General features: G+C 42.6%; 1 protein-coding gene across 1 annotated transcript in view; it reads left to right on the forward strand.

Moving 5' to 3' along the window:
• LOC306779490 (leucine-rich repeat and fibronectin type III domain-containing protein 1-like protein) overlaps window positions 1–15,227 on the forward strand; it is a gene marked incomplete at its 5' end in the record, with an annotated part of 60,698 nt that overhangs the window by 24,123 nt on the left and 21,348 nt on the right. Inside the window, one exon of the mRNA XM_079271432.1 lies at window positions 416–726. Coding sequence (XP_079127558.1) covers window positions 416–726 — 311 coding nt within the window. The remainder of the gene's footprint in view (window positions 1–415; window positions 727–15,227) is intronic.

Consider the following 15,227-nt stretch of genomic DNA (forward strand, 5'->3'; position numbering starts at 1 on the left):
GTACTCAACCTTAATAAGATAAACTATTATTAATATTTTTGTCCGTTTTGATTTTACAGTACAACATTGAAGACGAACATGAATAATGGCATATAAGGGAGAGATGGAACGTGTAAATAAATGACTTCAGATTGAAGTAACAGCTATTAAATTGAAGCACAACATCAAGAACTGCAAGTGCTATTCCTGCCTACATTTAGCAGGGGCATATTAAATGTTCGCTGTTGGCTTGCGACCTATAACATATTTGTTTTACTAGATTTGTCAGTGTTTATCCGCTTTGTCTTTGTTTAAATGGTTATTTAACTCCCCACATTCTGTCCGGAATGAAGTGAATAAAAGATTCAAAGTCTGTTTATTATAAAAGTGAAAGCTAAGTTCAATTGTGGGTCTTTTCTTCTCCAATGATTTCTAGGATTCTGGAAAGTTCACATGCATAGCGTCCAACGCAGCCGGGGAAGCCACTGCTCCTGTTGAGTTGGTCGTCAACCCCTCGCCCCACTTTGACCCAAAACTGGACCCCGACCCGGGGCCTTCGGACATCCCCACATCCATTAAGTCCAACGCCAGCAGCGGACAGGCGCGGTCTGATCAGCAGAGGGTCAGTGTGTCAGATCTATCGTCCGGCTCTGCCACCATCAGATGGCCCCCGCAGAACCACATACCAGGGGTCCGCATGTACCAGATCCAGTACAACAGCTCCTCAGATGACATCCTCATTTACAGGTAAGATAGAGGGGGTGTGGCTGCTGTAGGTCACAAAGATAGTGTCCCTTGACAAGAAAAAACTGATCTGCACGTCGAAGCTTTTCTCCTTTATCTTTAAAACACGAGTTGAGACAGAAGAAGAGGACCAGTCAGAATGTAAGACAACAGCTTTCCAGCTCAGAGGATCCAGAGTAAGACAACGATATTCTGAAACCAGCAGTGGATCATGAGTAAACCTTTGAGAAACAAAGACCTGCGTGAAACACATTTCCCTCTCTGCTGTGTGCGGTGGAGTTCCATCATAAACACTACATATTAAACAATGGATGATTTTTTTAGAGTAATCCATCAATTGTGGGAAAGAGCGCTTGTAAATGACAATGACTTATAGGGAGAAAAAGAGTGGTACATCTTTCCAAGGGAACATTGAGTATAGAAATCCAGTTACTGCGTGGTGGCTGACGAGGCTGGATGCTTTGATAAATAGAGATTATTTTCAATTTGCATCCCCTGGGTTTAAATCCCTGTAAATAGCACATTGTCTTCATCAGTAAAATTTGCCTAAAACGCCTATCCAAGGCATACCCAAAGTAAATTGAAAGCTGTTCTTGAACATTTTGGTCTACATGCATGGTTTTGGTCTCTTTTGAAAGGTAACACTCTGTAGTTTTTCTCCCAACAGTCAGAATCACTGTAATCACTGTAGTACTGGCCTTGAGTAATATAAGTTTGAACACACTGAAGTAGAAGGTTTTTTATTTCCGCCTGAATATGTATTTGCAAACATATGCCTGCAGATGACGATAGCTGGGACTTATTAGCTGCAAAACACAATGGGACCACAGCATGAAGCCTTACCTCGTTCAAATTTGATAACAATACCACAGAAAATTCATATTTTATACATTTCTAAGCGTATGTCGAGGCGCTTTCCAAAAAAGGCCATTTGGAGACCCATGGGAACCATGTTCACATACCTGGGCTGTGTTAAAATGTATGTTCATAATTCAAACTAAAGCTTATTTTTGTCTAAATAACAGGTTTTAAATAAATAAAATCATCCTGTTCCTCTGTCTCACGGTAACACACATGTTCTCCATCGTCAAGTTCCACCTCTCCATTGAAGCTCCATTGAAGCTCCATTGAAGCCTGACAGTAAACTTTGTGATGCACAAACGAGAACTCTGGGTGGGTTTCAATAATGTTTGACTGTGCAGCAATTCTTTATGTTGCTTAGTATGTCAGGCTCTGTGCAGGCAGCTGTTTGAATGTAGTCTGCGGTGGCTTAACACCCCCACAGCAGAGGATGGTAAGTTTTACATATGGCAGTCTTGTTAGAAGTCCCCCAGTCACTGCAGGAACAGTAGGAACAGCTGATTGCTTTTCTAAAAATGTGTGTGTGTGTGTGTGTGTGTGTGTGTGTGTGTGTGTGTGTGTGTGTGTGTGTGTGTTTTGTTTGGTAATTTGGGAGATGAGTCTGTTCAGCGTGTGATTTTATACATATATGAACATTTGCGTATTTATTTGCGTATTTATTTGCGTATTGCATGTACATTTTTTAGCTCACATGTCATTTGTGACATGGTATTAGGTTGTAATCTAAATAAATGTCATGGCTCACCTGATCCGTTTCCTTTGCTCTTCGTTGTCACGCAAATACTGAATACAGCTATCAACATGTTGTTTCAACAATCTGAGCAATAAAATACAACACAACCGCTTACACGACATTTCCACATTACGACGTTAAGCTTGTGAACACACCGGAGTCGACTTTTCGACTCTTGAAATGGGACCATCCGAGGAGCATGTGAATGCAGCATGAGTGTGTGTGTGTTGTGTGTGTGTCTTTGCTCCAAACACACATCATCCCTGTGTGAGTCGTTATCACCAAGGTCTTCTGCGCGTAGGAGTCTGTTTCAGGGTTTTTCAGGCTGTCAGGTTTTCTTTTAAATAAACAGCTCAGTGAGCAACAAAAGACGAGTAAGCTGAAGAAACAAAACAATGTGACTTGGCTTCAGGCAACACATATCAGATCGGTTCAATTATTTATCTCACGAAGCATTTTTTGTTTCAAAAAGCAAAAATTAGGATTTAGGATATTGTCGTCATAATTCAGAGCTCAATGCATTCTATTTCTGAAGGACACATCCTAAAACACAACAGGACATGAATTCTAAGTGTCTGGTACTGGATCACACAATTGTTCATGAAAACCCTAAATCTTCCTGTACCGATTGGTGTCGTGCTCTCGGTCAGGGATGACACGAGACTGCATCAGAGCTCGGGGGTCTGCATGGAAGAGTCAGGACCCCCAGCAGGGTTCAGGCATCAGACAGGTGGAGACAAAGAAATCAGTGGCTGCTGGTAGGAGCCTGCAATAGACTGCTGAATGGAAAGTAAAAGATGTAGTGGCACAAATATGAAAATGAATGAGTAAAGCCAGACAGAACATTAAGATTAATGTAACATAATCACTACTTAAAACAAAGAATATGCAGAAAAATGCTGAAAGGGGAAAGAGTCTATGCAGCAAAAACTCTTTGAACTCTGCAGTAAAAACACAAATACATCGTACAAAGACACTGTCCAGAGAACATAAAGTGTTCATGCAGTGCAAATTAGAAATCAGATCAAACGATGATGTGATCATCTATAATGTACATTAAATAGTGCCGTTTTTGAGTAAATGAGCAGTGAAACTTCCCTGAAGGATTTTATTTTAGGTCCATCACCAAAACCCTGAATCCTCCAGGCAGCAGCTGATTTGCACATCCTAATCACCAGATGTGGATTGCAGAGCTTATTTCAGACTCGAGCTGCCAAGTGGCTGAGTGGGGACCCTCGATCGGCCCGTGATAGTGAGTGACCGCTGGATGGTCCCACCAGCCACTTCAGCCAGCTCTGTAACCTAGCAACGTCATTCAGGATGCATAATTGAGTGTTATTACCAAGCATTTGGAGAGCTGACAGATGACAGTTTGAAATGTGTCCACAGCCTCAATTCTCATTTTGACCGAAAACCATTTGATTGGAGAGAACAAGTGGTCAAGTGCAGGGCGTCCAAATGGATCATTTCCGGTTGAACTGTGGGGGTGAGCTCATGATTTTCCCGTCATTCGTTTTTATCTCCACCCACGAGTGTGTATTTAATGCCCCGTTCGTCACATTGGACGCCCTAATAAAAATACGGCCAAGAGTCGAAGCGCCAAAAACACCGGTCTTCCCTTTCATTCAAGTGGCGGTGGTGCATATGGGATGCCGGGAAAACAAAATTGCAACAGATTCAACTTTTGGAGAGATGCTACGCGACGACAACCAGAGTATGGGAAGTGAAACAAAACTGCTCTCTCCGTTTTTACACCGGCCGCTGTTGCTCCCTTGAGCCGGCGTTTACACCCTATAGTTGCTCCAGCGGAGCCTCCATCAGATGTAGACTGGGTCAGTAAGGGCTGAGAGGGTGGGGTCCAGAAAACAGAGCAACTAAAAGAGTCACAAGTTAGCGTTCTTTCAGAAACAACATTTATTTTTGGCAAATATTATTTAGCATAATAGTCCAGAATCTACAGCTTTAAGGAATATGGCTGAAATCAATGCTCTAATATTAATAACACAATTTTACCTTATCAGTATCACATTATGGCAGAAGTATGCGTGATCACAAACAATCAAATTGATTGTGTCGATGCAATGATTTGTGTTGCACTATTATGTATTTCTAAAGACACATTTTTTACAAGTTATTGGATGAAGGTCTCAAGACCCTGATTACGTTTCGTCTTTGATCAGAACCTTTGTCCCTGCTGGCCACCGTACACGCTCCTCCATTATAAACAGGCAGTCAGCTCGTTGTGGCCTCCCTCATGACTCAAGTAGAAAGCAGCCGTTTCAGCTCACAGTAGCAGTGCTTGGGCTTTTGACTCTGAGAGCAAAACATTTCATGACACAAGTGGAGCTCTCTGGCAGAGTTATTGGCCTCTCCACTGCACACTGCAATAGAGGACTCACGACGCCCTCTCTGCCCTCTCTGCCCTCTCTGCCCCGCCTCTGCAGTCTGGAGCCTGGCTTTAAAGAGGCTCTGCAGTCAGAGCGCAGCACCGCGCTCCACATCACACACTGAGGCACGCACTGTACTCTGCAACGCACCACATACATTGTTGTAATTACGGTACAGGGGTTAAACTCAGATTCATGTGCACTTGAGAAATCATAAAAATCATTTTAGAATCAAACTATTTACAGTCGAAATGTAGAGAAGTCTGCAACTCTAAACGCAACGTATTTGTTGACTAGGCGGATGCACAGACGCATGTAATATAGTCGTATCTACATGTCAGAAGACGTGTGCCTCTAACAGCACCCCGATATGCTCACAGCTCATTGTAGATGTTAATCTAAGAGCTGAGAGGAAAATGAAGAATTGGAGGCTGTTGCATGCTATAACCAGGCTGTAAACCCTTAAGAATAGCATGTCCATTTAAGGTGGGGCATTTTCTTTTTTAACAGTTTCAGAATGCAACTGAACATTTAACTAAAGCCACAATCGGGCCCCAACCAACCCAACCAAAGTCCTTCTGTTGCCTAAACTTAACCACACACAGGACTCATGGGCATATCGGGGTATCAACCAATCACTTTGCGCGGAATATACAAACATATTTAAAAGATATATACACGATAGTGCACAACAATATAGAGGCTCTGCAGTACTAACCAAGAAGGACAACTTTGTTACTCCTTTCTCTCTTGACAAAGGAAGCGAAGACCCGATCCACTCACATCCATTCTTACCAATGAAAGCTATAGACTGCCTAACTGTTTCCCAGAAGGAACTCAAATCCACTCAGATCATTGAGCTAAAAGGAAACTCAATAAAACAGCTTAAAGTAAAAAAGAATTAGCTCAGACAGGCTGCCAGAAGCTGCTCTGAGCCAATAAGATCCTGGTAGTTGGTCGTCTGCCGGCACAAAGCTATTTTAAACTGTTATTGAAAAAGTGTTGCAACTATAGAAAATCGGCATTACTGCTGGTAAAAATAGTAGAGTATATATTTCACATTTTCTTGTTGTTTATTTGTCACGCCCCCAGTGTGTAAAGGCCTTCAGGATGTGAACGTAACTAAAGCTCATCTTAGCAGCATCTTCTTTAGCAGCTTCACAATGCAACAGAAATGGAGAGAACTGGCAGTAGGAGATGATGAACGTGTCAGCTTGCACAGTTTTCAAAACTGCAATCTTATAACATCGTATCCTAAGACAATGTTTGCTTTATTCTCACAGACATTTTGTCACACTTTTGTTAACACTAAATATCTTCTACTTGGATCAGAATCTCTTGACATATTAACATAATGACATATAGTGTTATGTGGGAGTTCACAGGTAGGACCCAAACGCAAGACCACAGGAGACAGAAGTTACTATGAACAGGTTTTATTTCGAATGTGTGAAGGTGTGGAGCCCGTGGTCCGACACCGGAGTGGCAGAGCGACGGTGTGAGGCCCGTGGCTCGACACCGGAGGGCTGGCAGCTTGACGGCGAGAGTAGTCCGTGTCACACAAGGAGGGCAGAGCGGCAGAGTGTAATCCGTACACACAAGGAGGGCAGAGGACGCCACGGGGTTGACGCGGGTGAAAGACGGTACGACCTGACAACCCCAGACTGCAGGGCCAGAGCTTATGTAGTGACAGGAGACTCATTAGTGGGCCCTGAGTCTGGTGTGTCAGGCAGCAGGAGGTGATCAGCTGGAGTGTCCTCAGCTGTGCACACTCAAGGGTGTGGCCATGGAACGTCAGGTCAGACAGGGATCCTGGATCCTGACATATAGGGCAACGCATATTTTACAATTGTGTGTCTGCTCAACGATGCGTATAATATCTTACTATACATATATATTTTATGCGTTTTCCTACAAAAGTCCAGCAACACGTGTGAATTTCCACTCGTTACATGCATACCGTGTTTTCAAAATAAAACAGTTTAGTGTTTAGTTCAAACAAAAACCAACAAATCTACTGAGAAAAAGGTCGTGGTTTGGGTCACAATAACTTTGCAAGTGAGGTTACTTGAGCACGCAGGTTACTTGACAAACAACTCAACGTTGACTTTGCGTTTCACACGGGGCACAAACTGTTGTGTCCTGAGTGAAACGCCAGTCGTTTTACATCTCCCCTCCTGCCCATCCTGTGTGGGGGTTTTTGTGGTCTTCATACTTCCTGGTTCATGATTACGTGGATTGCATACGAATTGATTCGTAGGTATATGAACGCTGTGTGAGAACAGCCTGCTGTACAACATGTGCCATTTTGAGAGTAGTACACTTGGATCAAAGTGTTCAAGAAGAGTCTGCAGCAGACCATTTGAAATCTGCATGAGGGAGCTCTCTGCACCTCCTCTGCATCCTCAGAGCAGTGCAGAAGGGAGGCACTACTGTAGCAGTGTGTCCACCGTTAGTAGACAGATACTGACAAACATTTTGTTCAGATCCTCATGTGGACAACAACTGAGAACTGCAGTGTCAGCAAAAGTATTGAAACCTGCGATACCTGTGAAATCTTACCAGTTCTTGGTCAAAGACACCTCCACCCCACACGGTTCTAAAAGTGCGGATGCAGTCAGCTTCCCCACAAATGGCTCGTCCAAACTGTGCACGGCCTCTCTCTAACCGCTATCTTTCCAGGGCATTACACACGAAATAGATGTAAGAAACCTTCTCCAGGTTTTTTAAATTGGGCACAAATCAACAGATGTGTCCTCTCCCACGAGCATAGCCTGTCCTCTTCTTTCCCTTTAAGCTGTAACGTGAGGAGAAGATACACAGCAGCGAACATCACGACAGCTCACAGTATTCAGTGAACGACTGACCCAAACGTAGCTGCACAAAAAGAAATGTTGGAGACAGGAAATAAGGTCACGAACAAGGGTGCTGTAATCTAACAATGTCCTTTTTTAAAGAATAATAAGTAAACTGTTTTTTATAACGTTTTTATTTGGGAACAAATATAATGAAATATCATTTAAAGGTTTTCTGAATCAGTTCATTTTATTCTACTGGGGAAAAAATATAAGGAGGAATTAAATGTTTGGATGAAGGCTGTGATATATGTAATTAATAAAATTATTATTTCACTATGTAGGAAGTTTGGTGAGAAAACGTTTTGGGCGTTATGTAGTATTAATAATGGTTCATGAAGAGATGGTGTGAAATTGCTTAGTTTTAAGTCAAAACCTTCACATTTTCTGAGCACCTCTAAACCCACTGTTATATATTCACTGTAGAAATAATGAGCAAAGTACTGGCACTCTATATTATATATATATTTTTAAATATATGTAAAGTCACAAAATGTTCATCTGCTGAGTGAGTCTGCCAAACATTCACTGACAACGTATTTAGTATGTTCCTCGAATTGTGTTCAGGCACTTAAAGCACTGGTTCCGGTGAAGAAGGCTTGTGGTCAATAATGAAAGTCAACTGTGACCTGAAGCACAAGTCACAATGTGTTTACTTTATGGACATTTCACCGAAACCGCAATCTGTCCCTAACCAAGCGAATCAACGTCTTTCTGCTGCCTAACCCTGACCACACACAGGTCTGAGGGAACACAATCTTAGCAGCAATTGAGCCATCGCTAAGTCCCGCCCCTCGAACTCAGCCTGGCCAGAGCATTGGCCAGCTCTGACCAGGGTCTGACAACTATCTGGCTCTGCTCCATAGATGCAATCCTTTCAGATCTTGAAGTTGGAGCTAGTCATGGTTAAATGTCACATAATAGTGATACTCGTTACCCAGAGAGGTTGGAAGGACTTTTCTAAAACGATACGTTTCTGAGTAGAAACCTGTGGAGCTAATATTAGCTGAGACATTAGCACATCATTGGCTAGCGTTAGCATTTCTATGCTACAGGGAGTGCAGGTAGTGACAGTGTGGGCTCCATGGTAGGTCTGACGGCTTGAGGAGTGATGGGGGGCGGGGCTTAGTGAAGGGTATATGACATCTATTTTAAAATGTGTTTGGCAAAACAAGTTAGTGGTGCATAAGCAGAGTTGGTAAAACTGTAAATCAACCAATCATTTTTCAGAAAAAGGAGCAATTCAGGTCAGAAAAGTTTGAAAGGAGTATGAGAGAGAGAGAGAGAGAGAGAGAGAGAGAGAGAGAGATGGTTTGGAGGTGCAGTCAGACTGCATGGTTTCCATCAGCACCTCCTCCTCCTCCTCTGTGCCTCTGTGGGTTGTTTCCTTTTGTTTTTTTTCATCTCAGTTTCATCATGCTCTCAGGTTTTCAGCTTAACGTGCTGCGCTGGCAGAAAAGTCGTGAACCGAACCGTCGAGATAACAGATCGACATGTCCTCATCTCCCCCTCTTTCTCTCTCCCTCTCTCTCTCTTTCTCTCTCCCTCTCTCTCTCTCGCTCTCTCTCTGTCCCTCCCCTCTCTGTTGGAGGGGAGGACAAGTGGAAAGGAAGTTTTATTTTTACAATGTGCCGTCCTCCTTTTTCAGTTTTGCCTCAGAGTAAGAATAACCTGACCAGCTTTATCCTTCACCTCTCTCTCTCTCTCTCTCTCTCTCTCTCTCTCTCTCTCTCTCTCACACACACTAAGGATTATGGGTCCAGGGAGAGATCAACCTCTTTCAGCACCAGGAAATGAATCTATTGATTCATCCTCCTTTTAATATTCTCTTCTGCTTCTGTTTCTCTTTCTGTCCCGAAATGGAATATGTGTGTCTGCATGAAATGCTTTATGAAGCTTGGTGTGTGTGTGTGTGTGTGTGCATTTTAATTTGTGCATGTGCCTTCTAACTACCATCCTGCCCGGCCCTCGAAGGAGAGAGATTAAAGAAGCGAGAGAGGCAGAACGGAGAAGTAGAAAGGCGGAGGGAGGCGGTGATGGAGGAGGGGTGGCTTGATGCAGTGCTGTGAGGAGGACAGGATTTTTCTTCGACTCAGTCGATATAGGTGGAAGTGAAGGAGGAAGGAGGGAGGAAGAAACGGGAGCAAGGGTGCAGGAAATGCCAGCTGATCAGATTCTGCTGAGATGATGAGGCATCAGCTTTCCTCTTCTTCTGCTCCACCTCTCTTTTTTCTATCACTCTATCAGTGCACAGACCTTTTAGAAAGTCACTGTAATGTCATCCTTCTTCTCTTTCTCTTCCCTCACTCCATCTCCCAGTATCACCTCCGTGCGTCCCTCCTGCCCCTCCCCGTCTTTTTTCCCCTCCTCTCTGCTCTCCCTCCATCAGCCAAATGCCACGTTGTCCCGCTCGCTCTCCAGTTAGCAAAAACCTCAAGTACAGAAGATGACAGCCGGGCTTTTAGGCCAAGATCAAATCAAAAGGTTTTCTCCGCTGCTCAGACTCACAGCTCGGCTCTCAGTGTCATTGCTCCACACGGCGGGGGGTCGGATCTTACATCATCAAAACAGTCATTTTCAGAGTTTCCCATGTCAGCGAAAGACATTAGGAATTATTCTTAATGGCTCTAAGAATGGCGATCTCAGACAGTCGTGCCAGCGCATGTACAATGAATTTTAGCTTGAAATGTCAGATTGTCCAATACTTTACTTTATGACGGCTGCCTCTACAAGCAATGACTAGATCCTCATTAGCCCCAGTTGTACTGTGAGGCTAATGCTTAGGCAACCTTAGGTAACCTTTCATTTGTATGTTGCTGAAGTCAGAAAAATCAGCCATGTCTCCTAAAAACTACATTCCCCCACAACAAATGTGCATTGTGAATTACATGTCGAGGGAAACAATTCTACAATGTGAACCACGTGTTTCAAACTGTTTAAAACTAAGAACGTAATCCGAGAGAAGGTACGTTTCCCTCGAAACGTTACTGAGGGTGCAGGTTAGTTTCATGGGAAAGTAATGTTCAAGAAAGCAGGGCTTGTAACAATGTATGCCTACAGTAAGCCTAATGTATACCAAAAAGAAGAAATCATTTGATTGAAAGGAAACGTAAATATATTTAAATATATGTTTGTAAATGTACTTAAACCCGAGGTAGCACAGTCACCTGTGCCAAGAAGTGATGATGACACAGAAGATGTTTTGGAGGAGCAGAATTAACATCTCAGTCATCTATTGTTGTTCATCTCTCTCTTTGTCTGACTCACCCTCTCTGCATTGTATGCCCTGTCAGTTTCTCTCCGTCTCTGTTCCCATTCAAATCTCAAGCAAGTCCTATTCACTCATACAGTTTAGAAAAGCTCCGTCCATCCAGCTGAATTGTAGTCCATGTCTTTGTTGTGGTCTCCTGGTAAAGATAGGAAAATATGGGCTGTTGACATTCACTCCTCTTTGTTATGTGTAGATGTGCATTATAGATGTGCATTATAGTCAGAATGTCTTTTATGTTCTTGCACCACTGATCAGTGTCACCCTAAGGCTGATCTGGTCTTTCCTAGCAGGACCGTTTAAGAGCAGCAACACTTAAAGGCTCAGCACCATTACAACAGCATGAAGTCAGAGCCCGTCTCATCATGTCCTTTTTAACAGCCTCCGAACATTCTGCTTCCAGGCTGGTCTCGTCCAGCATTCCTAGCTATACCTGCGAAAAATGATGCGTCATAATTTGTAGATGTCCCACAAAATAATTTTGTTTTCAAGCCACGTCATCATGAACAAGGAAGAGACGGCAGAAGCTGCCACAGGGCAAGAGGGGAGGTAGATGGGTCCAACAACACCATCTTTCACTCAGAAGGCCGCTGCTGGGTTCAAATGTGAAACGAGAAGTCACAGTCAATGTATTTATTTTCTCATTTTACTGGAGTACTTCAGTTACGGCACTGAGTCGTTTCCTGTGAACACGGAGGTTTATTTTGAAAAGACTGTATGCATGTAACGAGCAGAAATCCACACGCGTTGCTGGATTATTGGAAAAAAACCACTGGAAAAATGTTACGAGGATTCATTTTAACAGTGGAGATGAATAGTGAGTTTCATTCGTGCGCCTCGTGTCTTTGACAAAAGTGTTTTTACAGACTTGATCTTTAGCAGAAGGTAGTAGGAGGGAAAACTGATGGGATTTACATCTGTGGATTATGAGGACGAAGGATGTTGTGGATAAACTCTGTTGTTGAGTTTTCAATGCCGTAAACGCTCAAAGCAATCAATTCACCTTCATTGTGGTGATGAAGACAGTAGAGATCTCCAAAGCTCAGCAAATGAAAGCTAAATGATCTGCATGCCTTAAAATCACAGATGTGTTGTTAATTAGTTATGTTGTTTAACTCACCCCTTAAATGCTGCGGTTTAGTGTATTTAGTAATAAACTGTTTGCTCCACACACGACGGACCGGTTATTGATCTCTTCGGAGTGGAAATGAAATCTATCACCATTAAAAATGTGTATTCTGGAATAGCTTTAATCTCTTTGTATGCGTGCTATTCTGCTAACAGGTCTTGTTACATGCCACAAGTGTCCATGCAGCTATTTCCCTCAGTTCAACTATTCAATGCAACTTATTGTGTTTTCATCCTGCACACCAGTTTAAACATCAGTCACTGCTCAAACAGACAGGAAGGACGTTTTGCTGTTTATCAGATCAGACAGGATTGTTTTTTCTTTCTTCAGCTGCTCCTGTTTGTGAGATACCGAGCACACATTTAGTTGGTGTATTGAGACATCTTATTAGATGTGTGCCTGGACAGGTTCCATGCTTCTTTTTATTTGTTTATGTTGTATCCGTCTCTTCATCTACGCAAGGATGCTTGCTTGTTCTTCCTCTGCTCATCCCCCTCACCATCCCCCTCTCCTCAATTCATCTTGTCTAGTTTGTTTTCCTCTCCTCTGCTCTCTTTCTTTCCTTGTTGATATTCAGAGGATGATGGCGATGAAACTCTCACCCTGACCTTGTGTATTATCCATGTGTATTTTATACCTTCAGTGTCCTGTGGAATCTCCATGAAGTCACCTTTTCAGGAATTGAAAGAACAAAAGAAAGTTCTGTTGATGCTGTTGTTCGGATGATTGACGTCACAGTGAATTGTCGGGAATCGAGTTCCATGTTCCATGAAAGGTCATTGAACGGGTTCACTTTTTCTCCTGGTGTTGGATTATTGGATTATTGGTGAGCTTTTCTCTCTGCATCTCCTCGGCTCGTGTCTTCAGATGGCTGACACCCTGGCAGGTGCTTCCCTCAGGTGCAGAACTAATTGTATAGCTCTGACTCACTGCTGTCAATTACACACTTGGCTTGTTGTCCGGCTCTCAGCAGGGTGTTGTCTCAGTACACTTTTGTTCAAAAAGCTCCCATCATGCCTCTGTGCTTTTATCTGGTGGAAAATAACTGGACGGTTTACGGGACGTTGTTTCTGTCTTCAACACAATGCTGTCATGTCACGTAATGTTTGCCTTTGAATGCGTGTGGTTGATGTCATGGAGTGAGTCTGTTTATGTTGTATTTGTGTTGCTGCCGGTCTGCACACAACCTCTTTGGAAATGTGATCAAATCAAGACATCAGACAAGTTTTTAGCCCTCTGCATGAAATCACTTACTTTACATCACAGGTTATGTTTTAAATGTTGACTTATTTTTGTTATTTTTGGGGGGTTTGACACATTTTGAAGCAAACAGCATACATGTAGTCTTTTTTATATGCAGGACTAACTGGTTTACCAATCCCGATTCTTTTAATATTTAAAGGCATTTTCTGGTTCTTCACTTAACAACAAAGAAACTAAACATTAGTGTTCAGTGAATACTATGGAGGTGAATAGAACCCAAAAGCTGTTGATGGAGAACAAATGCAATGGGAAAGTATAACCACAATCTAAAACTGCAGCCTACAGCATACAGTCCTAAAGGGTCTGCAGAAATGATTACAATACATCAGTTGCATGGAGTGCCATGTTTTAAAATATTTAATATAAATATCAATAAAATCCCTCTTGCTGTGAGGTGACAGTGCTAGCCACTACACCACCGTGCAGCCCCAAATTACAATCATAAACATATTATGATTTTTACAAATTACAATCATAAAATTGAATTGAATAAAAGCATTCCTCTTCAAAAAATGTGTTTATTTATCCAACCATATTGACTCATTTATATATTTAGATTCATTTATTGGCTTTAGTATGTGTTTATTTATGTATGTATTTATGTTCTCAAGGACTGCATATACTTGAGTGGCTCAAGATTGTGCTAAGTACAATACTGGAGTAAATGTGTGTTTGTATTTCGTTATTTTACACAAGCATGTTTTTATGCTAATCGTAATTTAGTTTTTTCTGCAGCTTTTTTCTTTGTACCAGGAGGACACATTATGTTTCTCTGCTGCCCCGACCAGGGCAGCATCGTCAAGATGGATTCCAGTCTGAAAGGGTTTTGGGTTTGCCACAGCCATTGGTTCAGGTTTTGGCACAAAGGCTATGCAAAGATTGCAGACATGATTAAAAAAGCACAATGTTGGTACGGTAAACTGGCACCAAGCAGCTGACCAACCGCCTCCTTAAGAGCTTTACTGACGCCGGCACGCTGCTTCCACATTTGTACGTGAGAGACAAGAGCGTCAGCTAAACGTCGGCCATTTAAGGCAATCAAACGAACGACAAGGGCTGTCATTTTCCATGTGACAACAGGACCTCAATGCTCATTGGTAATGACCTTAAAGTTATTGATCTTATCCAGAGTTAAGTGGGAATGACGGCAGTGTCTTGTTGACAGTTAAACAGGACTACAGTGCAGCCAATACAGGAATCAAACCTGCGACCTTTACTCCACAGACAATAGACGATGTACGCGGGCGTTTCCAGAAGCAGATCGAAATACATTTCTCTCAGTTCAGCACTGTGTCATTTAATAATGGAACATAAAGCGAATGGGAGCTTATGGCCATTTCATACAGATAGCTTGCAACCCGAGTGATGTGTTGGATTTAGTGTCGTGCCTCGTATGAACTCCTGAGTGGCTCTATTTCTTACGACTGTGGCCACTGCATTATTCACAAAGCTGTCATGAGCAGACGGAGAGGCACCACTTGAGTTCATGTTTCTCTCTAAATCCTGCGTGGCGTTCAACATATTTCATGTCATTATGAGCACTGCATTATTCACAGCCTTAAATGACACACACTGCTATGCTGACATAGTTCAACTGCTGGTAACTTGGATCTTTGCCTGATTTTCCATTGTTCAGGTTTCTAACTTGTTCCGTGCCCAAGGCACAGTAATACAGACTGTAAAGGATGACTTTCACTGTCTGTACGCACCACCTGCTGCTGTACATTTCATTTGAGTACGTCATAACTCAGTCTGCTTACAAATACACTAAGAAGCTGGGTTAACACAAGGACGTAAAGTCTGTCTCATCAGGCTTTTGCACAACAAGTCCGTATTTTTCCCGCCATCTGATAAAAATCTTAACAAGACAATACAAGACAAAAGTGAATTCATTTTGAGGGCGCAATGGATGATGCTCGTCCCATCGGGGCTGATGAATGACTGACATTAGCAAGAAGCTATCGTTTAGCTGCCTCGAGCACACTCACTTCACTGTCTAAACGTTCGT

This window comes from Melanostigma gelatinosum (assembly GCF_949748355.1).
Source record: "Melanostigma gelatinosum genome assembly, chromosome: 7".
NCBI classification, from domain to species: Eukaryota; Metazoa; Chordata; class Actinopteri; order Perciformes; family Zoarcidae; genus Melanostigma; species Melanostigma gelatinosum.